General features: G+C 38.5%; 1 protein-coding gene across 9 annotated transcripts in view; it reads right to left on the bottom strand.

Annotated features, from left to right (window-relative positions):
- Positions 1–4,833: 4,833 nt before the first annotated feature.
- RBBP8 (RB binding protein 8, endonuclease) overlaps positions 4,834–23,727 on the bottom strand; it is a 44,698-nt gene continuing 25,804 nt past the window's right edge. For 2 of the 9 annotated variants that reach the window (XM_078392614.1, XM_072998845.2), the window contains 11 exons: positions 23,080–23,162; positions 21,214–21,356; positions 20,492–20,784; positions 20,020–20,143; positions 19,216–19,307; positions 18,131–18,245; positions 15,999–16,157; positions 15,666–15,735; positions 14,566–14,666; positions 7,616–7,757; positions 4,834–5,361 (listed from right to left, as the gene is read on the bottom strand). In XM_078392614.1, the coding sequence (XP_078248740.1) occupies positions 7,621–7,757; positions 14,566–14,666; positions 15,666–15,735; positions 15,999–16,157; positions 18,131–18,245; positions 19,216–19,307; positions 20,020–20,143; positions 20,492–20,784; positions 21,214–21,356; positions 23,080–23,162 (1,317 nt within the window). In that variant the 3' untranslated portion in view covers positions 4,834–5,361; positions 7,616–7,620. Of the gene's footprint in view, positions 5,362–7,615; positions 7,758–14,565; positions 14,667–15,665; positions 15,736–15,998; positions 16,158–18,130; positions 18,246–19,215; positions 19,308–20,019; positions 20,144–20,491; positions 20,785–21,213; positions 21,357–23,079; positions 23,163–23,727 lie in introns of those variants that run through there. The other 7 variants (XR_013544768.1, XM_072998846.2, XM_072998848.2 and 4 more) reach the window with 7 other exon arrangements.

Here is a 23,727-nt window from a genome sequence, read left to right as displayed (position 1 = left end):
GATTGGTTCAAAATTGGGAAAGGCGTACGGCAAGGCTGTATATTGTCCCCCGGCTTTTTTAACTTATATGCAGAATACGTCATACGAAAGGCTGGACTGGATGAATCCTAAAATGGAATTAAGATTGCTGGAAGAAGTACCAACAACCTCAGATATGCAGATGATACCACTCCGATGGCAGAAATTGAGGAGGAATTAAAGACTCTCCTAATGAGGGTGAGAGCGCAAAAATGGTCTGAAGCTCAACATCAAAAAAACTAAGATCATGGCCACTGGTCCCATCACCTCCTGGGAAATAGAAGGGGAAGATATAGAGGCAGTGACAGATTTTACTTTCTTGGGCTCCATGATCACTGCAGATGGAGACAGCAGCCCTGAAATTAAAAGACGCCTGCATCTTGGGAGGAAAGCAATGACAAACCTAGACAGCATCTTAAACAGCAGAGACATCACCTTGCCAACAAAAGTCCGAATAGTCAAAGCTATGGTTTTTCCTGTCGTATTGTATGGAAGTGAGAGCTGGAACATAAAGAAAGCTGACCGCCAAAGAATTGATGCCTTTGAATTGTGGTGCTAGAGGAATCCGCTGGACTGCAAGGAGAACAAACCTATCAATTCTTAAGGAAATCAACCCTGAGTGCTCACTGGAAGGATAGATCCTGAAGCTGAGGTTCCAATACTTTGGTCTTCTCATGAGAAGAGAAGACTCCTTGGAAAAGACCTTGATGTTGGGACAATGTGAAGGCAAGAGAAGGGGATGACAGAGGATGAGATGATTGGACTGTGTCACTGAAGCTACCAACATGAATTTGACACAACTCCGGGAGGCAGTGGAAGATAAGAGGGCCTGGCGTGCTCTGTTCCATGGGGTCATGAAGAGTCGGACATGACTAAACAACTAAACGACGACGAAACATGGGAAAACTAGAAAGGCTCATCTCTACACACCTGGAGCTTTGAGTGCTTGACTGTTAGAGTTAAGGAATAGAAATAATGCTTCTACTTCAAGGATGAAGTTAATTTGGATCTACTGTGTATTCATTCCCACTAAACTAGGGTTTTTGAGAGAGCCTTCTCATCTTAAACAGCTATAGGAAAAGTATGACCCTCTTTTGAATATACCTTCAATAACATTTATTTAAATCTCTTGGAACACAGAGCAATATCTAATATTAGGAAATATGAAACTTAACTGAATAGAGTGAGGGTTTTCCCCACCCTTGCAATGGTGATGCAGATTTGAACTAACTTTTGTCCTAAAGTGGAACCATTGTTTCTCTTCCTCATGGAAAATCTACTAGCACTGAGTCCTCTGGGCTTCCTTCTTCTGGGCAACAGTTGTGCTACTGAATGTGACCTGTGCAAATGGAGGAGAATTTCATATCAGTTCGGTTTTAAATAATGTAGCCAAATTTGCATGTGAGAAATTTGCACGTCTTTACACATGAGATGGAGAGAATCTTTGGATGTGGAAGAAAGCAAATGTAAAACACCTCATCCTAATGGTGATCTTTATTGCTTTACTTCCTCAGGCCTTTGCAAAATGTTCACCTTGCCCAATATGATTAAAAATCTTCTGTTCATCTTTTGACTGCTTCATGATTGTCCTATAGTACTTAGGACAGCAACTTTTCCTCTATCTTTAACAGATTTTTTAACTGCAGCCGAAAAGAAAGGCATTGAATAAGCACAGTGTTTCTAGTTGTTTTCCTGTAGTAATTAACAGTAGCTCCATTTCCCCCAAAGTAATTAACATTAGTACTGACACATTATGAATTGCGCTTATTCATTCATTCGAAAAATTGAAGGGTGATTTTTAAGGCTAAAAATGCATTAGAAACATATTAATAATGCATTACTCTCCTTAAATGACTAGTGCCAGTATGTTGAAGTAACTACTAGCTCTAATATATTAACTGTTAATCAGATGCTACTTCACTGACTTTTCCAAGCTCTGCTTTAATTTACTTCTGCCATGAAACAAATAACAGATTACTCTCTAACAAAATGCCAATCTTAATAATTATCATGTGATGATTCTGACTTACGCCAACTCTTTTCAGGGTTTTCCATGTAGAGACTACTCAGAAGTGCTCTACCATTCCCTTTATCGGGGGCACCCTTGGACCGTGCAGCCTGCCCAAGGCCACACAGGCTGGCTGTACTTGTAGGAAGTACAGTGGGAAATCAATCTCTCAACCTCTAGCTCTGCAGCCAGATACCTAAACCACAGAGCCAGCGATGCCAATCTTACATATAGGCATTTATTGGGAAAAAAAGGTAGCTAAGGAGCATAAACATTTTTATCCATAAAATGCTGGGGAAAGTATTCAAATTAACTCTGTGTGTGTGTTCTTAGAACAATGTCTTTCAGGAGCAGGCAAAGCTACTGGAGTTGAATTTGTAACTTTCTTTTCAGAGTTGCAATACTTATAGCCCTCATGTAATCTCTGGTTTCAGTTTTCAAGTTCAAGTTACTCGTATATTCCTGTAAATCATAGGTTCCCAAACTTTTTTGCCCCGTAGACCACTTGCCGACTTATTTGTTTTCCCTGCCTACCTAATATTGCATTTTCCTAAACCTATTACCTTCAAACATGTTGTGAGGTTTTGGTTTTTTTGAAAGAGTGTACAAGTGTAGAAAAAAAACTATACAATTTTTATTCATACCTTTATTGAAAAAACACAAAATGCAACTAAATAATCTCACCATATGGAATGATAATCCACTGTGGTATTTCCATAGTCAACACATCATCAAATCTGGTTTTAAAGTCCATGTGAAGGACCTGTAAATGTTGAACATAGACCAAAACATCATCACCGTGGACATTTGTCAACAACAAGTTGGGGAACTGGGAAAATTCATGTCATCCAATATTTTGCTTCATCAGATTCATTCTGGCAAGAAAAGATGCAATGATAGACTTTGTTTTTATTAAATTTAGATTGTCACCTTGCAACTGCAAGTTAATCTGATTGAATTTACTAAACAAATCCGTTAAGTAAGCAATGCCTGGTTTCCATTTGATTAAATTTTCTTTCAAAACAGGATCTTTAGCATCCAAAAACTCTAAAATAGTCTCAAAAAGTGAAAAAAAGTCTTGTCAAACATAAGCCTTTCGACAGCCAGCATACTTTACTGTGAAGGAGTAATTGATGAAAGCTTGTCTTTTTCATCACACAATTGAGCAAATAATCTAGAATTCAACGTGTTGCCGTGAATCTTGTTTACTGTGTTTCTGACGAATTGAAGAGATTGATACAATTTAGCACTCAGATTTTTAGCTACTAAATGTGGTCGGTGAATAATGCAGTGAATTGTAAACGACCCTGGTACATATTGTTTTAAATGGCTCATAAAACCTCGATAGTGCCCAAACATAGCTGGTGCTCTGTCTGCTGCTGGCGAAATTATAATTGATAAAGGGATTGCTTTTTCCATAAATATTCTTTCAAAACTTTGAATATTGATTTGCCTTTAGTATCGGTTGTCAAAATTCTCGTGAATGGCACAATCTTCGTGGATTTCTTGGCTCATAACAAAACAAACATATGCCAATAATAGTGCTTCATTCCCACGTAATGTCGACTCATCAATTTGAATAGAAAAATGGATCGTTTGCAGATAATTACTTAAGAAGCTTTCAACATCATGGCTCATTTCATCAATGCATCTTTGAACTGTATTGTTGCTCAAGGGAATTATTATGAGTATATCATATGCAGGCTTGTGTAGAGCAGTTTTTAAAACCTCTTCAATGGCTGGCAGAATCAGCTGTTCCCCGATAGTATGAGACTTTCCAGATTTTACTGTGAGTAATGAGATATTGTAAGCTCACAATCCATCTTTGTTTCTTTTTGACATTGAAGCGAACATATTGTTCACCGTGGTTCTTTTCTGAAGTTTTTCTTTCAGTGTTTTAAGCAGTGGTTTGTAACCTTGGGTTACTCAAGTGTTTTTGGACTGCAACTCCCAGAAGCCTTCACCACCAGCTGTGCTGGCTGGGGTTTCTGGGAGTTGCAGTTCAAAAACATCTGAGTAACCCAAGGTTAAGAACCACTGTTTTAAAATATGTTAAATCTTTCATTCTCTCATCAGGGTGACACATTCTCAAATGATCCTCTAGCTTGAATGGCTTCCTAGCATCATTACTTAAAACTGTTGCACAAAAGGCACATGGGCATATGTTTGTCCGACAGCAATGCAATGAAGCTGAACTTCAAATAATCAACACTATACTGCCTATATTTCTTTTTAGCTTCAGCCATATTGGGTAGAGGTTAACTGTGAACAAACCAAAGTTATTAAAATATGCTAAAACAGAGCAATTCAAATTTGATTTGTGTCCAGAACTTTGCACATAAAGACCAGATTCTTCTTGGTGAGTTGCTACAGCAGGGGTGTTAACTGGAACTGCAAATTATCACTAGTAAAAAAGTCACTGCACTGCATGCAAGGCGTATTGGTTAGTGTTCAATGAAGGTTACACGCAACAACTTATTAAGTGATGGTAATTTCCTGCTGCAGTTTATGGCACTCCATTTACCCCAGCATAACTAACCAACAATAGTTTGCCAAACATGCACAAACATGAGGGAAGGGACAGAGAAAAAATACAATATAGCAACTCTACTTTCAGAAAACCTCCTCTACCTTTGGAAACCAAAAAGCAAATTTCGATCATAGGTTTTAGTGGAACTTTGCAACAACATGATGTAATAAGCTAATTATGTACACTAAAGTATCTATGAGGTGAAGAACTGTTGTGATATATGCACTGAATCCCAGAATAAAATGCTTTGGAAAGAACCAGTGTTAAGAGACATAAATTAAGAAAATGCAGTTTATTTGTTATTTTTCAAAATTACAAAAAAAAGCAAACGTTATCAGTTATTTAAATTATCCAGTGCAAAATAGAAGCACCCACTAGCTTTCCACCTACATTTTCTAGATCTGAAGTGAACAACTGCAACTGCTTGGCCCGAAGAAGTCATACCAACTTATACCAAGTTTTAATGCAGACAGTAGAGGGATGGACTGCAAACTTCAAAGGAACAGAAATATGCCCTCCATACTACAAGGTGCAAAACCAGGATGAGACACAAAAACTTATAAAAAAATCAAGAAGTATTTACATTAAATAGAGTCTATATTAATTGTAAAAGGAAAGGAATGCCTGATTTTCCAAATTATGTCTCATTTTACAAGTCATAAATATGAATTGAAACGAAGTATGATTGTCTCATTTTGACATCTCAGCTATGTTTTCTGTTCTTTGCCTTTTGGAGAAAACACCACATTATAAGGCTGCCTTCTTTTAGGACGTGGGCATGGACTGAGGTCTTCTTTTATATAACCTTTAAGAAACAGAAATGAATTTTAGTGACACTGTTTTGGTAACAGAAAGCATGATTACACAGTACAGTCGTGCCCTACTTAACGATTGTCTCGCTTAACGAGGAAATCGCTTTACGACGAGGTTTTTGCGATCGCAAAACGATGGTCTAAATGGGGGAATTTCGCTTAGCAATGCTTGGTTCCCTCCTTCAGGAACCGATTTTTGCTTTACTACGATCAAAAACAGCTGATTGTCGGGTTTCAAAATGGACGCCGGCTGAAGAAAATGCCCCCCCGCTGTGCTTAGGGACGGATTCCTCACTGCACAGGCATGGAAAATGGATCTTCGCTGGACGGTGAGTTTTCAGCCCATTGGAACACATTAACCGGGTTTAATGCCTTTCAGTGGGCTTTTTTTATTTCGTTTGATGATGTTTTCGCTCTACAGCAATTTCACTGGAACGAATTATCATCATCAAGCGAGGCACCACTATACTGAGAGGAACCCTTGCCTACTTCAAAATAGTTTATTTTATTTTCATGTTTTAAGAAAATTCCTTCATAACGTCACCAATTGTTGCATCAACTGCTACATTTTATAATTATATATTTCGGCAAAGTCAATTTGTTTTTTGAAAAGGAATTGAAAGTGGCCCAAGCTTCCCCTTTCAAGATCCATATGCATTTAACACTGAAAAAAAGAATCTGTATGTTGTCTATGGTAAGTTTATAAAAGGATCTGCAACTTGAACACTTCTCTCTGGATATAAATTAAATACATTTCCAGTATGCCAAAACCAGAAATATATTTTTGAATTTCAGCCAGAATCAATTATGGAGTATGTACCCTTGGAACTACTGAAAGCATACAGTCTTGAGAAGGAAGCTATATCGTTTCCCAGTTTAAACTATTTCAAAGATATTGTGGGGCAGGTTTTATTTTTAGCCATCTTTTTGTTAAAGAAACATAACTTTTTTCGAGCAAACATAAAACATTTTGAAGCTACATTTTCCCTAGACTTTCTGAGAAGCGTAGAGAAATTTACCAGTGTAAAACAGGGAATGAACAAAGCACCTCAGCCATGGACTGACTGGATGAATTTAGATATATTGTTATTCTCCAAGGCTGTGACTACACCACCATTAACTCTTGACAAGTAACATGGGAAATGCTCTGGGATTGGGATGGTCAGATTCGTATTATTTTCCACTGACTACATGATGTGCAAATCAGCCCAGAGTCTACCACCCATCCATACTTTTTTCCTCCACTGCTGGGACTTCTTTTGAGAATTGAATGTATATACACCAGTTCTTATGGTGTAATTACTTGAGCCAATGCAGCTTCATGTCTGAATGGATGACCATCCATTCAGCTTCATGGCTGAATGGATGACCAGAGGGTGTCAGGTCCCCTAAACAAAAACAAACAAACAAAGAGTGAGGAGGACATTGGTAGAGAGGAGGAAACTGGCAGCCAGCCCTTGTTTGCAAATTGTTAAGCTAATTGTATTGTAGCTGTGGCTCTTGCAGCTCTAGACAGCTACAGCAGAGTTGCCTTAACAAGGTGCTAATGAGTGCTGCTTGATAATTTTCTCCTCTCTCTGCTAACGCCTGTGTGATCAGCTCAAATGAATTTATCCAAGGAAACCTAACCTCCCAGCTGCAATTCCACAGTGGATTAATTCACATTGTTTCAGCTGAGCAGTTGTGCCCTGACTCAGCTCTGCATTTGTAATTGGCAGATAATAGTATTGGTCTGCCAAAGTGGGAAGTCTAAGGATTACAGAGAGAACATTCGTCAGGGACCTGGAATGTACTATGAATTGCTGTTACCAACTGTCTTTGTAATAATTATTTAACATTTATTTACTGTTTTTGTTTATTAAAGTGCTTCTAGTTTATGCTATGACAATATATTTCTGGGAGGGTAACAACCAACAGAATTCTTTTAAAGGAGCTGAAAACAAGACAAATGCTTTAAAACAATAACATTTTAAAAACAACCTGAAAAGGTTTAACTCTTCAACAAAACAAAACAGAGGGCCAAGATAGTCTCCAAATACTTGGGTAAGCAGCTAGATTTTAGCTTGATGACAAAATAAAGAGAGCACCAATCAGGCCTCCAAGGAGACAGCATTCCATAACCAGGATATGTTAGCCTGTTAGTGCTATTATTTTATTTTATTATTATTAATATTGGAGAGGGAACGTGGTTACTACATTGAAGACATGGATCTACTCTTCTGATGGATGAGTATTTTATAAACTTACCTCTTTCAATACACATCTGGGTGGAGGGAAACCCAACTTCCCAGAAATGTTCTGGTGTGGCAGGAGGAACATAGCGTGATCGATGCCTTGAACAGGTAGCTACCTTCTTTTCTCTCTCTGCTTCTGGAAAATCTGCATAATACTAAGAGATAATGCAGAATCTTGGTTAAGAGAAACAGTATCTGAAGCAGAGCACATGCTGGGGATCCTAAGCAGGAAGGTGCTACTGTGCTGAGGCCTACATTCTCATGGCACTTGGGTGCCCACTCCAGGACAAGAATGCTAGTGCTTGGTTTGATTCAGCTAAGCTCATTTTGTGTTTTACCTGAAACTGTACTTATCTACATATCTAATCATGTTAAAACTGTACTTAGCTACATATCTAAATGCCACTCCACCCTCCCAATGCCTGTGCTGGCCTTGCCATGCTAATATATGAAGTGCCCCTTAGAATGGATACCTGTTGCCCTATTTTTATTATTATTCACGTAGTATTTATTTAGCACTTTTAAATGTACTGAAGTGTTTTCCCATCTTCTCCTTAAAACATTTAAGTACAAAGTCTGCTGCTTCAAGGCATGGGGTCTAGAAAACTGTTAAGTCAGTTTCTTTGCGACTTAGCAGTTCTAAGCTGCTGAAAATAAAATTCAGTTGTCTCTTCATTAATCTCAGAAACAGCTAAAAGCCCACAAGCACACAAACAAAGGTTCACTATAGAGGCTCTAGAGTACATTAAGCTAAGAAAACTTTTTATTCTGCTAGGATTAAACACAAGGATAATGTTCTGTACTTCAAGCCAAAGTCCCTGTCAGAACTGTGTAATAAAGACAATACACAATTCCACAATTTCTTTTCTCAAGAGGAAATTCACATTCCAGTTTAACTAGAAATCTGACAGCAGTGCATGTTCCAAACTCCAATGCATCATTAAAAGGACAAAGAGATCACATTTTCAAATTTCCATGATCAAGAAAGGATGAGAATTCTTTTTGTTCTAGTATAGGAGGGAAAAATCAGTATAGAACAAACAGGGATAGTTAACGTGTCAATTCTTGAAGGCTTGCTTACACATGCAAATATTTCACTTGATAAGGGCACTATCAAAAAAATGAACTGCCCAACTAAAACAAAACATGATACAACAGCATCTTTGGTCACCTCCACCCAGTGTTTTTCAATTGTCATTTCATGCATTTGTCTGCAAATCTTATTTTAAATATGAAGCTTTATTCTACGTTTGAGCGTTAAAGCCATTCCTCAACAACTCTTCCATTATATACTATTTCCAATCCCAGTCTAGGGTAGAGGATAGCAGGAAGCTAGAACCTCCTGATCTAGAACAGCTGTTGTTGTTTAGTCGTTAAGTCATATCCGACTCTTCGTGACCCCCATGGACCAGAGCACGTCGGCCCTCCTGTCTTCCACTGCCTCCTGGAGTTGGGTCAAATTCATGTTGGTAGCTTCGATGACACTGTCCAACCAACTTGTCCTCTGTCGTCCCCTTCTTCTCTTGCCTCCACACATTCCCAACATCAGGGTCTTTTCTAGAACAGTAACCCTAAGTAAAGAAATGCAGGGCTATATGGAACTCTGCCAAGCCCTTGCTTTCAGCTGCAAACACAGAATCATTCAGCAGTTTGCTACTTATATACTAAATGGGACTAAGCCTTCTCCAGGAAGCACGAATTAACACCCAGCAATGCTGCTCAACAGTAGCACTGAGACCCTGTGCCATTTTGTTGCCATGAACTGAAAGCAAATTTCACTACGCTATAGGAAAAAGGGGTCGGGGAGGACAAGGCCTTTGTGTGATTTAACAGACAAAAGACTCAGGAAGGAAAGGGGTATCATCCAGTTTACTGTGCAAAACCTACAATGATACAGAAGATCTTCAGAGTTGGAATCAGCACTGACTCTGTATCACTGAAATCACTGCCTTGCCACTGCCCACACAACCAAGCTCCTCAGTCCCTCCCAAGTGTCCATGAGCACATCCTTCTGGATTCCATTTGCAAACTCTGTTTCGTATCCCATAAAAGGCAAAGACATGGATGTATATGCATGTTTGCATGTTAGGTACTTCGATACACATTTATTTATGATATTTTATTTCACCTCTAAGGAACTTAACACAGATTAAATCCTTTCCCCTCCTTCCAACACAACAATTTTGAGGTTAAGGAGTCTAAGCCCTGGTTAGCAGAAAATTCTGCTGGGTACAGTTATTTCTTGTTGATGCGGCTTAGAGAGAGGGAGAGAGATACTGAGCTTTAATGCTTTAATTATACTTATCGGTATCTTGTTAATTATCTTGCACGCTATTTCTTTAGTGGAAAAGTAGGACATAAATTGCATAAACACAACTAAAATCAATAAATACATAGCAAGCATAGATTTATGATGCTGAGTGTAGCAAAAATTGGCTCATAACTGTCACAAGAATAATTTTTTCCTTAGTTAGGCAATACAAAATGCCACCAGTGCATAAGCCTGAGAAGTGCATGTTTGCGATGCTATGCATGGTGCAGGAGGCAACGACCATTCTATCTCTGGTGAAATCAAAGACTAATCCTGTCTTCTATCCACACACAATTGCTTACATGGATGTAAAGATCAGCCTCACTCAGCATTTCTGGCGGGAAGGCTAATCATTTGTGAAACAGACCAAAAGCAACACCCTCTTCCCAAATGACCAGCTGCCCCATTTTAAGCAGCCACAAAATGGAACATAGAAAGAAGCACTGTTGTTGACACAGCTCTTTTTAATGAGTAACCCAGTGAATTCAACTGGCTGTAGCCTTCCTATACACACAACATGAATTCACTTCCATAGGAACTGATGTTGGCAGATACGCTATAACATTTTAAAAAGAGGATAGCTCTAGCTAAGATTATTAAGTATTACAGCTAAGTAGAACAGAAACAGTTTACACCTGAGAAACCTGTGTGGGAGGCAAAACAACCTTTGCATTTTGACTGTATACTTCCAGAGATAACTAGCTCGCTATGTTTTTGAAAAAAAAGTAAAAAGGATCTTATCCGAAACAGAAATTATATTTGTAATGATGCAGTATACTATCCATTTACTCCCAGGAGACATCCTTGTGTTGTTAAGACTCCATTCAAAATCCCAAGTGGTAATCAATGTACTACATTCAAACTTACAGTATACATTGATTTTTTTTTCCTTTTAGCCTTACCCTGATCTGGAGGTCTTCTGCCTCTAATCCCATCACTTGGGTGAAATGCCATTGCTGACATTCCACAATCGTTGGTGAAAACACTCCTCTCAGATTGTTTATACTAAATGCCCCCTTTCCAAAAATGCTTAAGAATTCTGCCCTTAGTCTTAGAAATTCTTTACCTGAGAAAAAAGGTCCACCACCCAAGTGTTTTTTAATCAACATAATTACTACTATGTGCAACTCACCAAAATGTAACAAGAATTAGGTCCATGGAGAGGAAAAGCACTGCACTGCGCAGAGACAGGAAATTAAAACTGTTCACGCACAAATCTTGGCACAAGACACAGTGCTGCTCTATGTCCTCCCCCCACTGGATCTCACATATGTTGGAAAGATAACTGAGCTTCACAGTGGGCTATAAATTAAATTATGTTATACCAAAAATTCTAGCAAAGCTTTTTAAAAAGCACCTTAGATTCCATTTCAGAAACCTATTGACATATTCTTTTTAAATGGAAGAAGCTGAATTAGAAAAGCAGTAAAAAAGCAGGCAGGTTTCTCCTAGTGACTGGCTGCCTGAGATGGGTTTTTAATATGAATTATTGTGCTCTGTTGCTTCTAAATGTGTTTTAGTACTGATTTTTTAAAACCATTTTAATATAATACTTATTTAATTCCTTTTAATATTTGCATAAAAGGTAAAGGTAATTCCTTTTAATATTTGCATAAAAGGTAAAGGTAAAGGTTCCCCTTGACAATTTTTGTCCAGTCGTGTCCGACTCTAGGGGGCGGCGCTCATCCCGCTCTTCAAGCCATAGAGCCAGCGTTTGTCCGAAGACAATCTTTCCGTGGTCACATGGCCAGTGTGATTTAGACACGGAACGCTGTTTACCTTCCCACCGAGGTGGTCCCTATTTATCTACTTGCATTTGCATGCTTTCGAACTGCTAGGTTGGCGGGAGCTGGGACAAGCAACGGGTGCTCATTCCGTTGCGTGGATTAGATCTTACGACTGCTGGATCTTCTGACCCTGCAGCACAGGCTTCTGCGGTTTAGATTTTTTTTAATCATGTAAGCTTCCTTGGGTCCTTTTAAGGAGAAAATGTGGGGTAAAAGTATTTTAAATAAATAATTAAAAAATTAGAAAAAAAGAGAAAGTTAAAAAAATAATGTATTCTCAAAGGCTTTCACAGTCGGGATCCAATGGTTGTTATAGTTTTTTCAGGCTCTTTGGCTGTGTTCTGAAGGTTGTTCTTTCTAATGTTTTGCCAGTCTCTGTGGCCGGCATCTTCAGAGGACTGGAGTTGTCTGTGTTCTAACTCCTGTCCTCTGAAGATGCCGGCCACAGAGACTGATGGAACATTAGGAAGAAAAACCTCCAGAACACAGCCAAACAGCCCCAAAACCTAAAACAATAATCATTATTTTATCAGTCAGGGGTACTATAATAGAAAATGTACCTATGTACTCCAATAGATCACATAAACTAATCAGATGAATTAGTTAGTTAATTATCTGCCGTTAAGTCAGAGCCAACTTATAGCGATCCTAAGAGGGCTTTGAAAGGTAAAGTGAGATATTTAAGGAGTGATTTTACCGTTCCACTCCCCTAGTCAGTTTTCACGGCTAAGCAGGGATTCAAACGTTGGTCTGCAGAGCCCTAGTCCATCACTCTATCCACTACACTACACTGGCTACAACAGATGCTCATAACAGCATAACTGGATACAATTAAGGTATTTGCTGCACTCCAGTAACTTCCAGTGGATTCAAAAGTGCTTAAATTAGAAAAACCAGCAGATAAAATTATAAAGGTGTATCATTCTCCTAATGACGAAATACCATATAGGAAAAATGTTCAATCTAAATACAGTCAGAAAAATCCTGAGTGATCCCAAGAACCACACAGGCAACTTCTGAGGTTCCCTTCTTGCTACATCACTCATGCTATCTGTACAGGCACTACTGAAGTCAGAGAACTTCCAGAGCAGCAGTGTCTGAAACTGCAGATCAGAAATGGATGTTGTAGGAACTCCCTGTAAAAGTGCTTGGGAAAATACACTGGGGTCTCAATTAGAATTTACATACTCTGTTTTCAAAATCCAGGGCTTTTATATAAAACAGTGGTCCCCAACCTTTTCTGATCCACGGACAGGTTGGGGTGGCAGGCCGTGTGTGCGGGTGGGATACATGGGGAGAGTGCATGCGTGCGGGGGGGGGGGAAGAGATCTGTCTCCACGGCCTGGTCCTGCCATGACCATGGACCGGGGGTTGGGGACCTCTGATATAAAACAGTGTGGATCTGTATGGAAATCTCTGTAGACAACCCATGGGGTGGATTCAGATAACTAGGCCCCGTGAAACATTAATTCCCTCCATTTCCTTCCCCGGCACCCTTGTCTGCAAAGCTGCTCCAAAGGTCAAAGGAAACCGACATGGACTACAGCACAGGGAAAGAGTGTAGTACAGTGGTGCCCCACTTAACGATTACCCCGCTCCACGACAAAATCGCTTCATGACAATGTTTTTGCGATCGCAAAACGATGTTTAAATAGGAAAAAAACCACTTGATGATGATCGGTTCCCTGCTTCAGGAACCGATTTTTCGCTTAACGACGATCAGAAAACAGCTGATCGTTGGGTTTCAAAATGGCTCCCCGCTGTGTTAAGGACGGATTTCTCGCATTACAGGCACCAGAAAATGGCTGCCCTATGGAGGATCTTCATTGGACAGTGAGGTATTTCGCCCATTAGAACGCATTAACCGGTTTTAATGCATTCTAATGGATTTTTTACTTTCGCTTGATAATGTTTTCGTTGTACAGCAATTTTGCCGGAACGGATTATCTTCGTCAAGCGAGGCACCACTGTAATCCTGAAAACAAGGTTGGGGAGAAGGTCCACTTGTTGAAGTCACCTCCAGCCAATTTTTGGAGACTTTTCCCTTCCTCCTCAGTCATTTGTGGGACAGCTTATGTTATTCCAGAGGGCCCATGGGTGTTCAAAGTAGACTTTGGGCAGAGCTTCTGAGTAAAGATGAGGTGGGAAATTTAGCTTCCACTCATCTGGTAGCCATGTCTTGATCTGCATCAAACTCATAAAATTTTAGAGTTCAAAGTGGGTGTCTTCTAGCTAAACTATATCTCCCTCTAAATGGAGAATTTAAAATCCTGTGAGCTTACTGTCCAGCCTCTATGTAATATGCCTCCAGTGATATCAGCTCAATACATTGCAAGGCAGGCTGTTCCATGTCTTATTAGCTGCTATCTCAGATCACTTTTCCTAACAGTCAGCTAAAACCTGCTTCCTTGCCATTTTCACACCTTAATTCTAATCCTGCATGACAGCCCTTTGGACAGCTAAAGATCACTATCCTTTTTCCCTTTCATCTTCTCTTCTCCACATTGAACATAGCCAGCTCTTTCAACCAGTCTTTATAGGACTTTGTTTCCAGCCCCCTCACCATTCTGATACTCTATACATGTCACAATTATCTACATCCTTCTTAAAACATGGAACTCAATACAGATGTAGCATGACTATGCAATAGGCTTCAAAGATAAACAAGTAGACCAATATTCAAAAATATGGCACAGCATATGCTCTGCCCTTCTTCAGTTAATACTTCAGATATAATCATCTCATTTGAAATTTAAAGCACAGCTCATGCACTGTACCAAAAAAAAGCAGGAAGTTAAGAGACAAACAAATAAACAAACAAAAACAGAACAGACTATGAGGCTCACTGCATGGTAATTTACATACTTACTACTTCACATTCCTTACAGGTGTGGCCAGGTAATTTTCTTCTTTCTTCTTTTTTTCGTACAACCTCAATATGAGGAAAATCTAGTACCGCATTCCTTCTGGAAGACAAATTGAGAAACTAAAGAAACTAAACTTGATGGCCCAAATAATACTTTTGCACAAGGAAGCTATGTGACTATAATGTTTCATCAAGTTACAAAATTGCTTTAGCAATTTGATTTTTCTACTGGTTTGTAGTTAGTTATGTATATACATTAAACAGGACCACATCATCACTGTGGCAGTAAATCTAGCAAAGTGCTTCTAAATATTTCGCCACTTTATACTTCCTGTTATTTACAGCACTAAAAAAAGAAAAGGAGGAGGAGGTGTGCTTAGCCTGAAAGCTTGCTATTTGTTTGATTTTTTAATGGTCCAATAAAAGGTATCACACTCTCAATGTGTAAGGCAATTATCATGGAAATCCTTCTGACTTCAAAAGGACCTGACCATAGCGATTATTCAATGGCATACTGGACAGAGGGATATTATTATGCAACCTATTTTTATACCTCTATTCATTCGAACAGACTGGAATGTGCAGTTCTGGAACAAGAACTACCGAAAACAGGCTCAGAACCAACAATGTACAATAGTGTATCTTAACCTACTGTAGTGATAGATACATTCCATTGCCTTTCATCTTACTGCTTCCTTGTGAATTGGAAAGAGTTATGGTACATATACTAGAAACTAGTAAAAGCAAGTGTAAAGGAATGTTATAGTGTAGCCCAACAATTTTTGCTGTGAAAAAAAGGGAAGAAAACAGCAGATATTGATGTTTCTCTCTGTCTATTGAAAGGAAAAATATATGAAGGATACATTTACTTTTAATATTACATTGGCATATGTCTCCTCTTGAACTTACTTGCACTTCAATGGAGAAAAGAGCTTCACTATGCATTTATAGAGCAAATAAGAGACAACAGTCATGTTCTATTAATGTAATATTAACAAATACTCCCATTTGATTTGTATTATGTAGGAATTTTCCTCCTCTAATTATCATCTAATTTGTAAATATTAGAGGATAATTTTTACAAATATGCTGCATTTACCTTTCATTACTTTTAAAATACGGTTCCACAAAAGCCTTCTGTTTTATTTTATCTTGTTTGTTTTCATACCCTGAAAAAAGTATATACAACATGATATAAATTTAAGTTTTGCTTAGAGAAAGCACAATACTGTCATAAATCTAACTGAAAAGGAAAAAAATATATCCTACACCATGGCTTTGTATAAATGTCTCAGTCCTTGAAAATGAGAAATAATGAAAATGTAAATGAGAAAAAAATATGTTCCTTGAACCCAGATATAGAAACAGATAATCATACTTTCCTACATTAATGTATGTGCCCTGACTGAAAATCTAAAAAGCAAGTAAGTACTCTGCAGGTTTTTCTTTACTGTTGATGTTTCTGTCTTTCGTTCTTCTTCTTCCTGAGAAGACTCAGGAAAATTTTCATCATCTAAATAGGATTCATATTCTTCACACGATGTCCGATCAAATATTTCTGCCAAGGTATCATTTTCTCTCTTCTCCACACCTATGAACAAACATAAATAGCAGTGACGATTAACATTATTCTTAAAATCTGAGCTTATGAAACATGATGATTGTATCTTTAGAATAAAACAAAGGAAATCAAGTTTTCAACCTTTCAACTAGCATAAAAGCCTAAATCCAGTGTTAGTATTAACTAGAGCACTGGTTCTTAACCTTGGGTTACTCGGGAGTTTTGGACTGCAACTCCCAGAAGCCTTCACCACCAGCTGTCCTGACTGGGGTTTCTGGGAGTTGCAGTTCAAAAGCATCCGAGTAACAAAGGTTAAGAACCACTGAACTAGAGCACAACCATTGACTGAATCAAGCTCTAAGATATTAAGTTCCCATTGATTCACTGGGCCATTTGAGTTAGGAGTGACAATTGAATTTAGTTCACATTGTTGCCCTAATTATCACTGTTAAAAAGATCAAGCAGGATTATTTCTTAGCTTTTCAGGAATTTTTGTCAGACATAAATATACTGTACAGGTTAAAATTGTTAAAAGGAAAAATTCACTTTCTAATGTTGCTTAAGGCAAGAGTGGGCAACTGGAGCAGTTCTGTAGCCCCAAGATCATCTCCCAACTCATCCCTATAAATAAAATAAACCTTACCAATTTTTCAGTTTCTTTAGATAGTACGCTGATGACACTAAACTCTCTCTCTCGCCTTTCAGTCTAATTCCAAAGAAGCTGTTTGGTTTTAAATTGGTGTCTGGTGTCAACAAGGGATGGGATGAGGGGAATAAACGGCAACTTAATCCAGACAAGACAAAGGTGATCCTGGTCTGTTGAAAGGCAGATCAGGGAACAGGGATGGTGTTACATTCCCTTGAAAACACAGGTTCACAGCGAGAGTCTACTCCTGGATTAATCCCTGAGCCAGGACACCCAGGTCTTAACAGTGCCTAGGAGTTCATTTGCACAGTTAAAACTAGTGTGTCAATTCCACTCTTTCCTGGAGATGTCCGACCTGCCACAATGCCACATGTCTTAGTTGCATTCAATTTGTATTACTTCAACACGTTCTATGTGGACCTGCTTTTCCCAGACACATTTCCATGAGAGATTTTATAGAGGCCAGTGAGGGAGGAATAACTAACCCTAATTTACTACTCCTGGGAAATTAGCTACGTATGTAGAAAGTCTCAGTTCTCAGAACAACATATGCAAGTAGTACAGATTCCCTTGGGTATTCCAGATCAAGATTCCTGCAAAGACTAGAAAATCACAACAAACAAAGGTTATGTGTATCTGGTGATTAGCCTTCTAAAGAAGACAGGATACAGTACTTATAAATTGTCTTTTGCAATAGCCCCATATACAGCCCATTTGGTATATGCAATTTCTTTTTGGTTCAGTCCTAAAATTCTCCATTCTGGGAGTTTCATCCACTAGACCCATCGCTACAAACACCTAAATTGTGCTCACCTGGAGAAAGGCTAGGAAGGCTTTATCTCCTAGGACACTGGTTCTTAACCTTGGGTTACTCAGGTGTTTTTGGACTGCAACTCCCAGAAGCCTTCACCACCAGCTGTACTGGCTGGGGTTTCTGGGAGATGCAGTTCAAAAACACCCGAGTAACAAAGGTTAAGAACCACTGTCCTAGGATAGACTAAGCTCCCAGCAAGTACGAGCGGCAGTTTACTTTTCTAACAGAAATCTAGAGCAGAGCTTGGCCTGTCTTAGGCGATGAAGTTTTCAACCCGTCCTCCTTCCAGGTGAGCACAATTTAGGTGTATTTATTTATTTCTTACTGACGCTTATACCCCACTCGACTTAGTGGGTCTGTCAGGTGGAACACCCAGAATGAAAGATTCTGATTCAGAGTTAAAAAAGAAAAAAGAGTGGCACATCCCTATAGCCTATTATAGTTAAGATAACACAACAGCATACACTAGCAAAGTGATATGCTAGTATCATATTCTGTCATTTACTTTTACTATTCAAATTATATTTTAAAAACCTAACTTACTTGGACTGCTTGCTTTCTCCTGTTCTTGATTCTTCTTTCTTAACAATATACTATCACTGACATACGTGTAGTCCATATCCATGGTCTCTACTCCAGTTCTGGCTTGGGTGCCTTCCTTTTGTACAACATAGTTATAAAACTATTATAGTACCCAAACGTTTAAAAGATTGAAAACAACTATGTAATTTCTTTAATTTAAATGTCATTAAAAAGAGGATTCCTAGCCATTTGTATTTAATTTCTTCATATAAAATAAAAGTGTCTTAAAGAAAAGACCCTACAAATCTGCCATAGCTTTGTGGTTACATTTTTAATTCATATTTATAGAATATATTTCCAATTCAGAGACTACTATTGCCTACCTGAAGTCTATACAAAAGCTTTAAAGCATCCCCCCATGCAGTAGGCCTAACCGTACTTTTTTCAAGGGTACTATTTAGCAAGATAGATATGCTAAAATTTGCTGTTTGAGACCTGAAGTAAAACCTGTTTGGATTTTGTTTGAACAATATGAATACTACATTACTAGCAGCAGACTACCACAAGGAATATATTCTTCAAATATTTGTCCAAGTGAGGACTCTGTAAACTTCCACACAGTCAAAAATCTATCCCATAAATGTCATTAGCAGATGCATAAATTCAGGTGAATGTCAGCAAATAAACTGTTACATTTGAGGAAGGCAACCATTCCATAACTCAAGAAAAAACTTTTTAAAACCCAGCAAGCCCATTATGGTTCAATTAATTATAACACTCTTAGTAAGACTCCTACAGGGTAACTTTCCTGAATAAAAAACAAGATAGAGAAATTTTCCCTAACAGATTATTTTTCTATGGGCAAAGAAACACTCTCAAACAGACATCCCCCAGCTTACTATTAACAAAAACCAGAAATCAAATGCTTGAACTGGATCTAAATAATTGCACAATTAGCAATTAATTTTAATTTTAGTCATTCTTACCAAATTTAATTTTTAATTAAAGAAAGGCAACATTATTCTACTTTAAGCCAAGCTTCACAGAGCAAAAAACCATAACACAACGCAGTTTGTTCTTTTAGTCCTCTCTTCAAGATTGCTTACTTTTGTGTCTATTAGGGTAACATCCATTTTGTATTGGGAAAGGTCAGCTCCCGGATCTATACTCCACTGCACGCTTTCCAAAGTTGTTTTATCTTCAAAAGAAGAGAAGGTGTAAAAGTAACAGATGTTCTAAAAATCACATAATTATTTTTATCCCTATCCTCTTTGTCTGTCTTAGGACACACAGCTCCCAAGCTTGTTTCTGTGGTCCCCAGCCATCTCGAAAAGTGCTGCTAAATTTAGGATGAAAACTGGGCTCCTGAATTTTGATGGAAAACTGGGCATTCTTCTTTAAACAATGACATAGTGGTAGGGATGCAATGGGGTGGGATCTAGACTTGCTGAGGTTGTCTACTACTTATATAAGCAAACAGAAAGCAATACAAATGACAGCCACTACTGCACACATCATAAACATGGCAAAATGTAAAAGAGATTAAGAAAGAAGTAAATTACAAGTTTACCCCATGGTGCATGAAAAGGTAGCATAGTCTAACATTGACTCATATAATTGGGAGTATGTTTAGATATCAGGAAATTTTCTTAACTGTTAGAGCAGTATGACAATGGAACCAATTACCTTGGGAGGCTGTAAACACTCCAATACTGGAAGCATTCAAGAGATATGTGGACAACCATCTGTCTGATCTGCTTTGATTTAGATTCCTGCCTTGAGCAGGGGATTGGACTCAATGGCCTTGTAGGCCCCTTCCTACTCAAATATTCTATGATTCTACAATAAAATATTAAAACAGGAAACAGTCTGACATTCTCCTCTTTCCATAACATAACAAGTCAAAATACCTTGCTTGTTGTGAAGTGTGTCTTTTTTCAATCGGCAAGGATTTGGCTGAAGTACAGATGCTGGCTCACCTACTCCAAGTCCCGGTCTCAGTCTCTTACTCTTTGGTTCATGGTCATCTGTGACCTATCAACACAATTAGGATTCAAACAAGCTCTATAGGAAGAAAAAACCTCCAGAACATGGCCAAACAGCTAGAAAAACCCACAACAACCATTGGTTCCTGGCTGTGAAAGCCTTCGAGAACACAATCTCTATACTAACTTCCAGAGATTTTCCAGTCTTTGTTTGTTCACCTTTCTCTTTACCTCCATTCTAGATGCACAAATAAGCAGGAGAAAATTGCTCTTTACAAAAGTTGTGTGGTTTTTCTACAGGAAAATGTACTTCAATTTGGCAAAGGAACAAAAGAAACTCGATCCCTCCTTGGTGCAGAGATATGTATTTATGCAAGAATAATGGTCTTAAACTTACCTTCACAGCATTAGAGGTGCCTGATTCCAGGGCATCCTTTGGCAAAGGTGGATTGCAAAAGGCAGCAATTTCCTCCTTTATTGGAAGTGCAAGTTCTTCCTTTGGGGATGATTTGCTGAAAGATTTCAGGACTGCCTCCTGCACATGGTGATCCTCTTGTGAATCTTTGCTCATTAAGCAGTTACCATTGATGATTTTACAGGAAGACTCTTTCACATGCGGTTGAACCACATCATGGAGTGTCATTTGCCTCAGCCGGGCTTTGGAGCTCTCAGCACTTACGTGGCTTTTTTCTTAACAGTGAAAACCAGAAAAGCTATTAGAGAGATCTAAAGACTTATCAACTGTATTATTTCTATTGACAGCAGGAGAAATATTAGCATGGGGCAGGGGAAGTATTTTCTTTTTCACAGCTAGAAACATGCCCACTTTTCACATCCCACTTCTTTTTTTAGTATATACGCTTCCTACTAGATTTGGGGATGGAAGAAGGATGACACTCCTAGCTGTCTCAGCTTAGTCTAAATGTGTGTTGGTGACACACATTATAGGCTCATCTGCATTTTGTTTCAGAATCTCTTGTCTACTAGTTGGAGCCTGGCTGGTAACAGAAGCTATTTTAGCCAAAAGCTTAAGTGGTGCAATGAAAGCAACGTCTCACTTTCTCAGACCTAGAAAAGGAAAAAAAATGTTGATTGGGCAGATTTACAGACTTGACTTACGTCCTGTTGCTAACACAGAAGGGGAAAAACTTGCAGTCAGGCCCAGGTTCTTCTTCATTGCAGCGGACATCCCAAAAACAGGAGATAGTTCTTCAGAATCCCAGTCTGGAGGTGGAGAATTGTTTGCAGATGGCTCTGAAAATCTGAGCACAGTTTAAAGATTTAACATTTTTTTCTATGGTTGGTAAAGGCTACAACCCCCCCCCCCAAACCAACAGTCTTGTGAAAAAAAAACTAATTTTCCTGAGCAAGCAGGAAATCAAACATGAAGCAATAACCTTATCTGAAACTGATGAATTCAGAACTTCAGAATAAGCAAAGGAGGACATACTTTCCCCTACAACTCTTGATAAGGAAAGGAAGTGTAGTGTGTTGGCCAACAGAGGTAAGAACTAATACGAAAGAACTTTGTTCGCCATTTGTTAACTTGTTCAGGGTTTCTGAACTTTTAGCAGAAGATGTCATTGTGTTTTAACTTTTGTCTATACAGTAATACATTGCACAGTACGGCCTTGATTAGTGATGATTTGTTACAGCACGTGTACTTGGGCATTCATTTTGTGGCGCTCAACGGGGACCCAATCTATCTAAAGGAGTTAGACCAGACCTTTGGGGGACCTGAGACCCTGTCTCTCTGCTCCATGCCAGAGGTAGGCTCGGCCTCTGGTACTTCAGGCATAAGGCACAATGTTAAAATCACCCAAGTTAGCCCTCTCTTTTTCAGTGCATTCTGAGCACTAAATGGGGTATCACTGTACTTACACTGACATCTTCAGAAAACGCAAAATAGTATAGTAGGCAAAATTAATTCAATCCCTTGATTTTACTTCTGAGATACATTATTATTTTTAGAACTGTGAATGTATCTGATTTTCTTTTATAATATCTGAATTTCTAAATAAGCTATTTCCTGATTAGTGAGTGTTCCATATTACTTTAGTAGGACAATAGTTTCTGCAAAACTGAAAGAAATTATTCTGTGCAAGTTTATTCATCATCATATACAAGCATTTTAATATCATTTATTTTTACAGCATTCCTACGTTGCTTCATCATAACAGATACCTTGCAAAGATAACAGTAAAAATAATATATTTGGAATATACATAAGTTTTAAAAATACATATTATTGCACAGAAATATCAAGAAATACATGGTGAAGTGAATTAAAAAAACAAGACAACAAAAGCCACAAATTCTACAACAAATCTTAATTAAGAAGCCATTACATATATATGAGAGAGGTTTTTCTTGGCATACACTCACTTTATCATTGCTAACTTGGGCACTTGAGAAGCTTTCAAAGATAGCCTCAACGTATTCTCCCTGGTCATTGACCACAATAAATTATTATTATTACAGTGGTGCCTCGCTAGACAGTTACCCCACATGAGTTTTTTCGCTAGACATTGACTTTTTGCGATCGCTATAGCGATTCGCAAAACAGTGATTCCTATGGGGGAATTTCGCTGGACAATGTTTGTTCCCAGCTTAGCAAACAACGATTTTGACAGCTTCCTCTGCGCTCACAAAACAGGTGTTTTCGGGGCCTAAGCTTCACAAGACAGCAATTTAAACAGCTGATCGGCGGTTCGCAAAGCAGCTTTCCTATGTCTGATCTTCGCTAGACAACAACGATTCTTCCCCATTGGAACACATTAAACAGGTTTCAATGCATTCCAATGGGGAAATGCTTTTCGCTAGACAATGATTTTGCTAAACAGTGATTTCAGTGGAACAGATTATCATCGTCCAGCGAGGCACCACTGTATTATTAAAGATCACATTTCAAAGCCTCAAGGTATAGGTGAATTTATTTGTTCAGAATTGACAATTCCAAGGTTTTTAAAAAAATCTAAAACTTACCCCTGGTTGTCATTATTATGCTTAGGGCAGCCAAGACCCACCATTTGTTTTCTGGAGACTCCTTGTGGTTTGTTCTGAGGCCCCTATGGATCAATATAATTTGACAAACAGTTGAAATATTTTTACAACACGTTTTTAATAAGCCCCAAATACATTTCTTCACTCAAATACAAGTACATGGAGCTGTTTTTAAAAATATCTCCAGTCAGTTTGGAAGGGAAAGCTGAATTTGCATGCATACAATCCTCAAAGATAAATGCATAAGTTCAGCATCAAATTGTTCATGTCGCTCCCCATCTTAGAAATAATATGACTGCAGGCGCTGCTGATGTGAGTGCAGCACCTTGGACTGTTGTGATTGGACATTCATACTCCGACTGAGGGCACCCTTAATAAAGAAGCCAACTAAATTCTAAAGCAAGGGATCCCATTTCAGTAATATCCTTGCAATGAATTTATAGTTACATATTATCAACAAATAAACATTTCTGGTACTGCAGAAAGATAAGAGTCTAGTATTCTATTGCATGGCTGCGCCAGTGCAATGATTACTGCTAATTAAAGAGTTCCCACTTCAATTCCAGGCTCTTCACTACACACGTGCAATGAGACAATGTTGTGCACAATCTGAAATCAAAGCAGGAATTT

The sequence above is a fragment of the Pogona vitticeps genome, chromosome 4 (assembly GCF_051106095.1).
Source record: "Pogona vitticeps strain Pit_001003342236 chromosome 4, PviZW2.1, whole genome shotgun sequence".
NCBI classification, from domain to species: Eukaryota; Metazoa; Chordata; class Lepidosauria; order Squamata; family Agamidae; genus Pogona; species Pogona vitticeps.
Note: the sequence above shows the minus strand (reverse complement) of the source record. Positions and strands in the feature narration are given on the sequence as shown.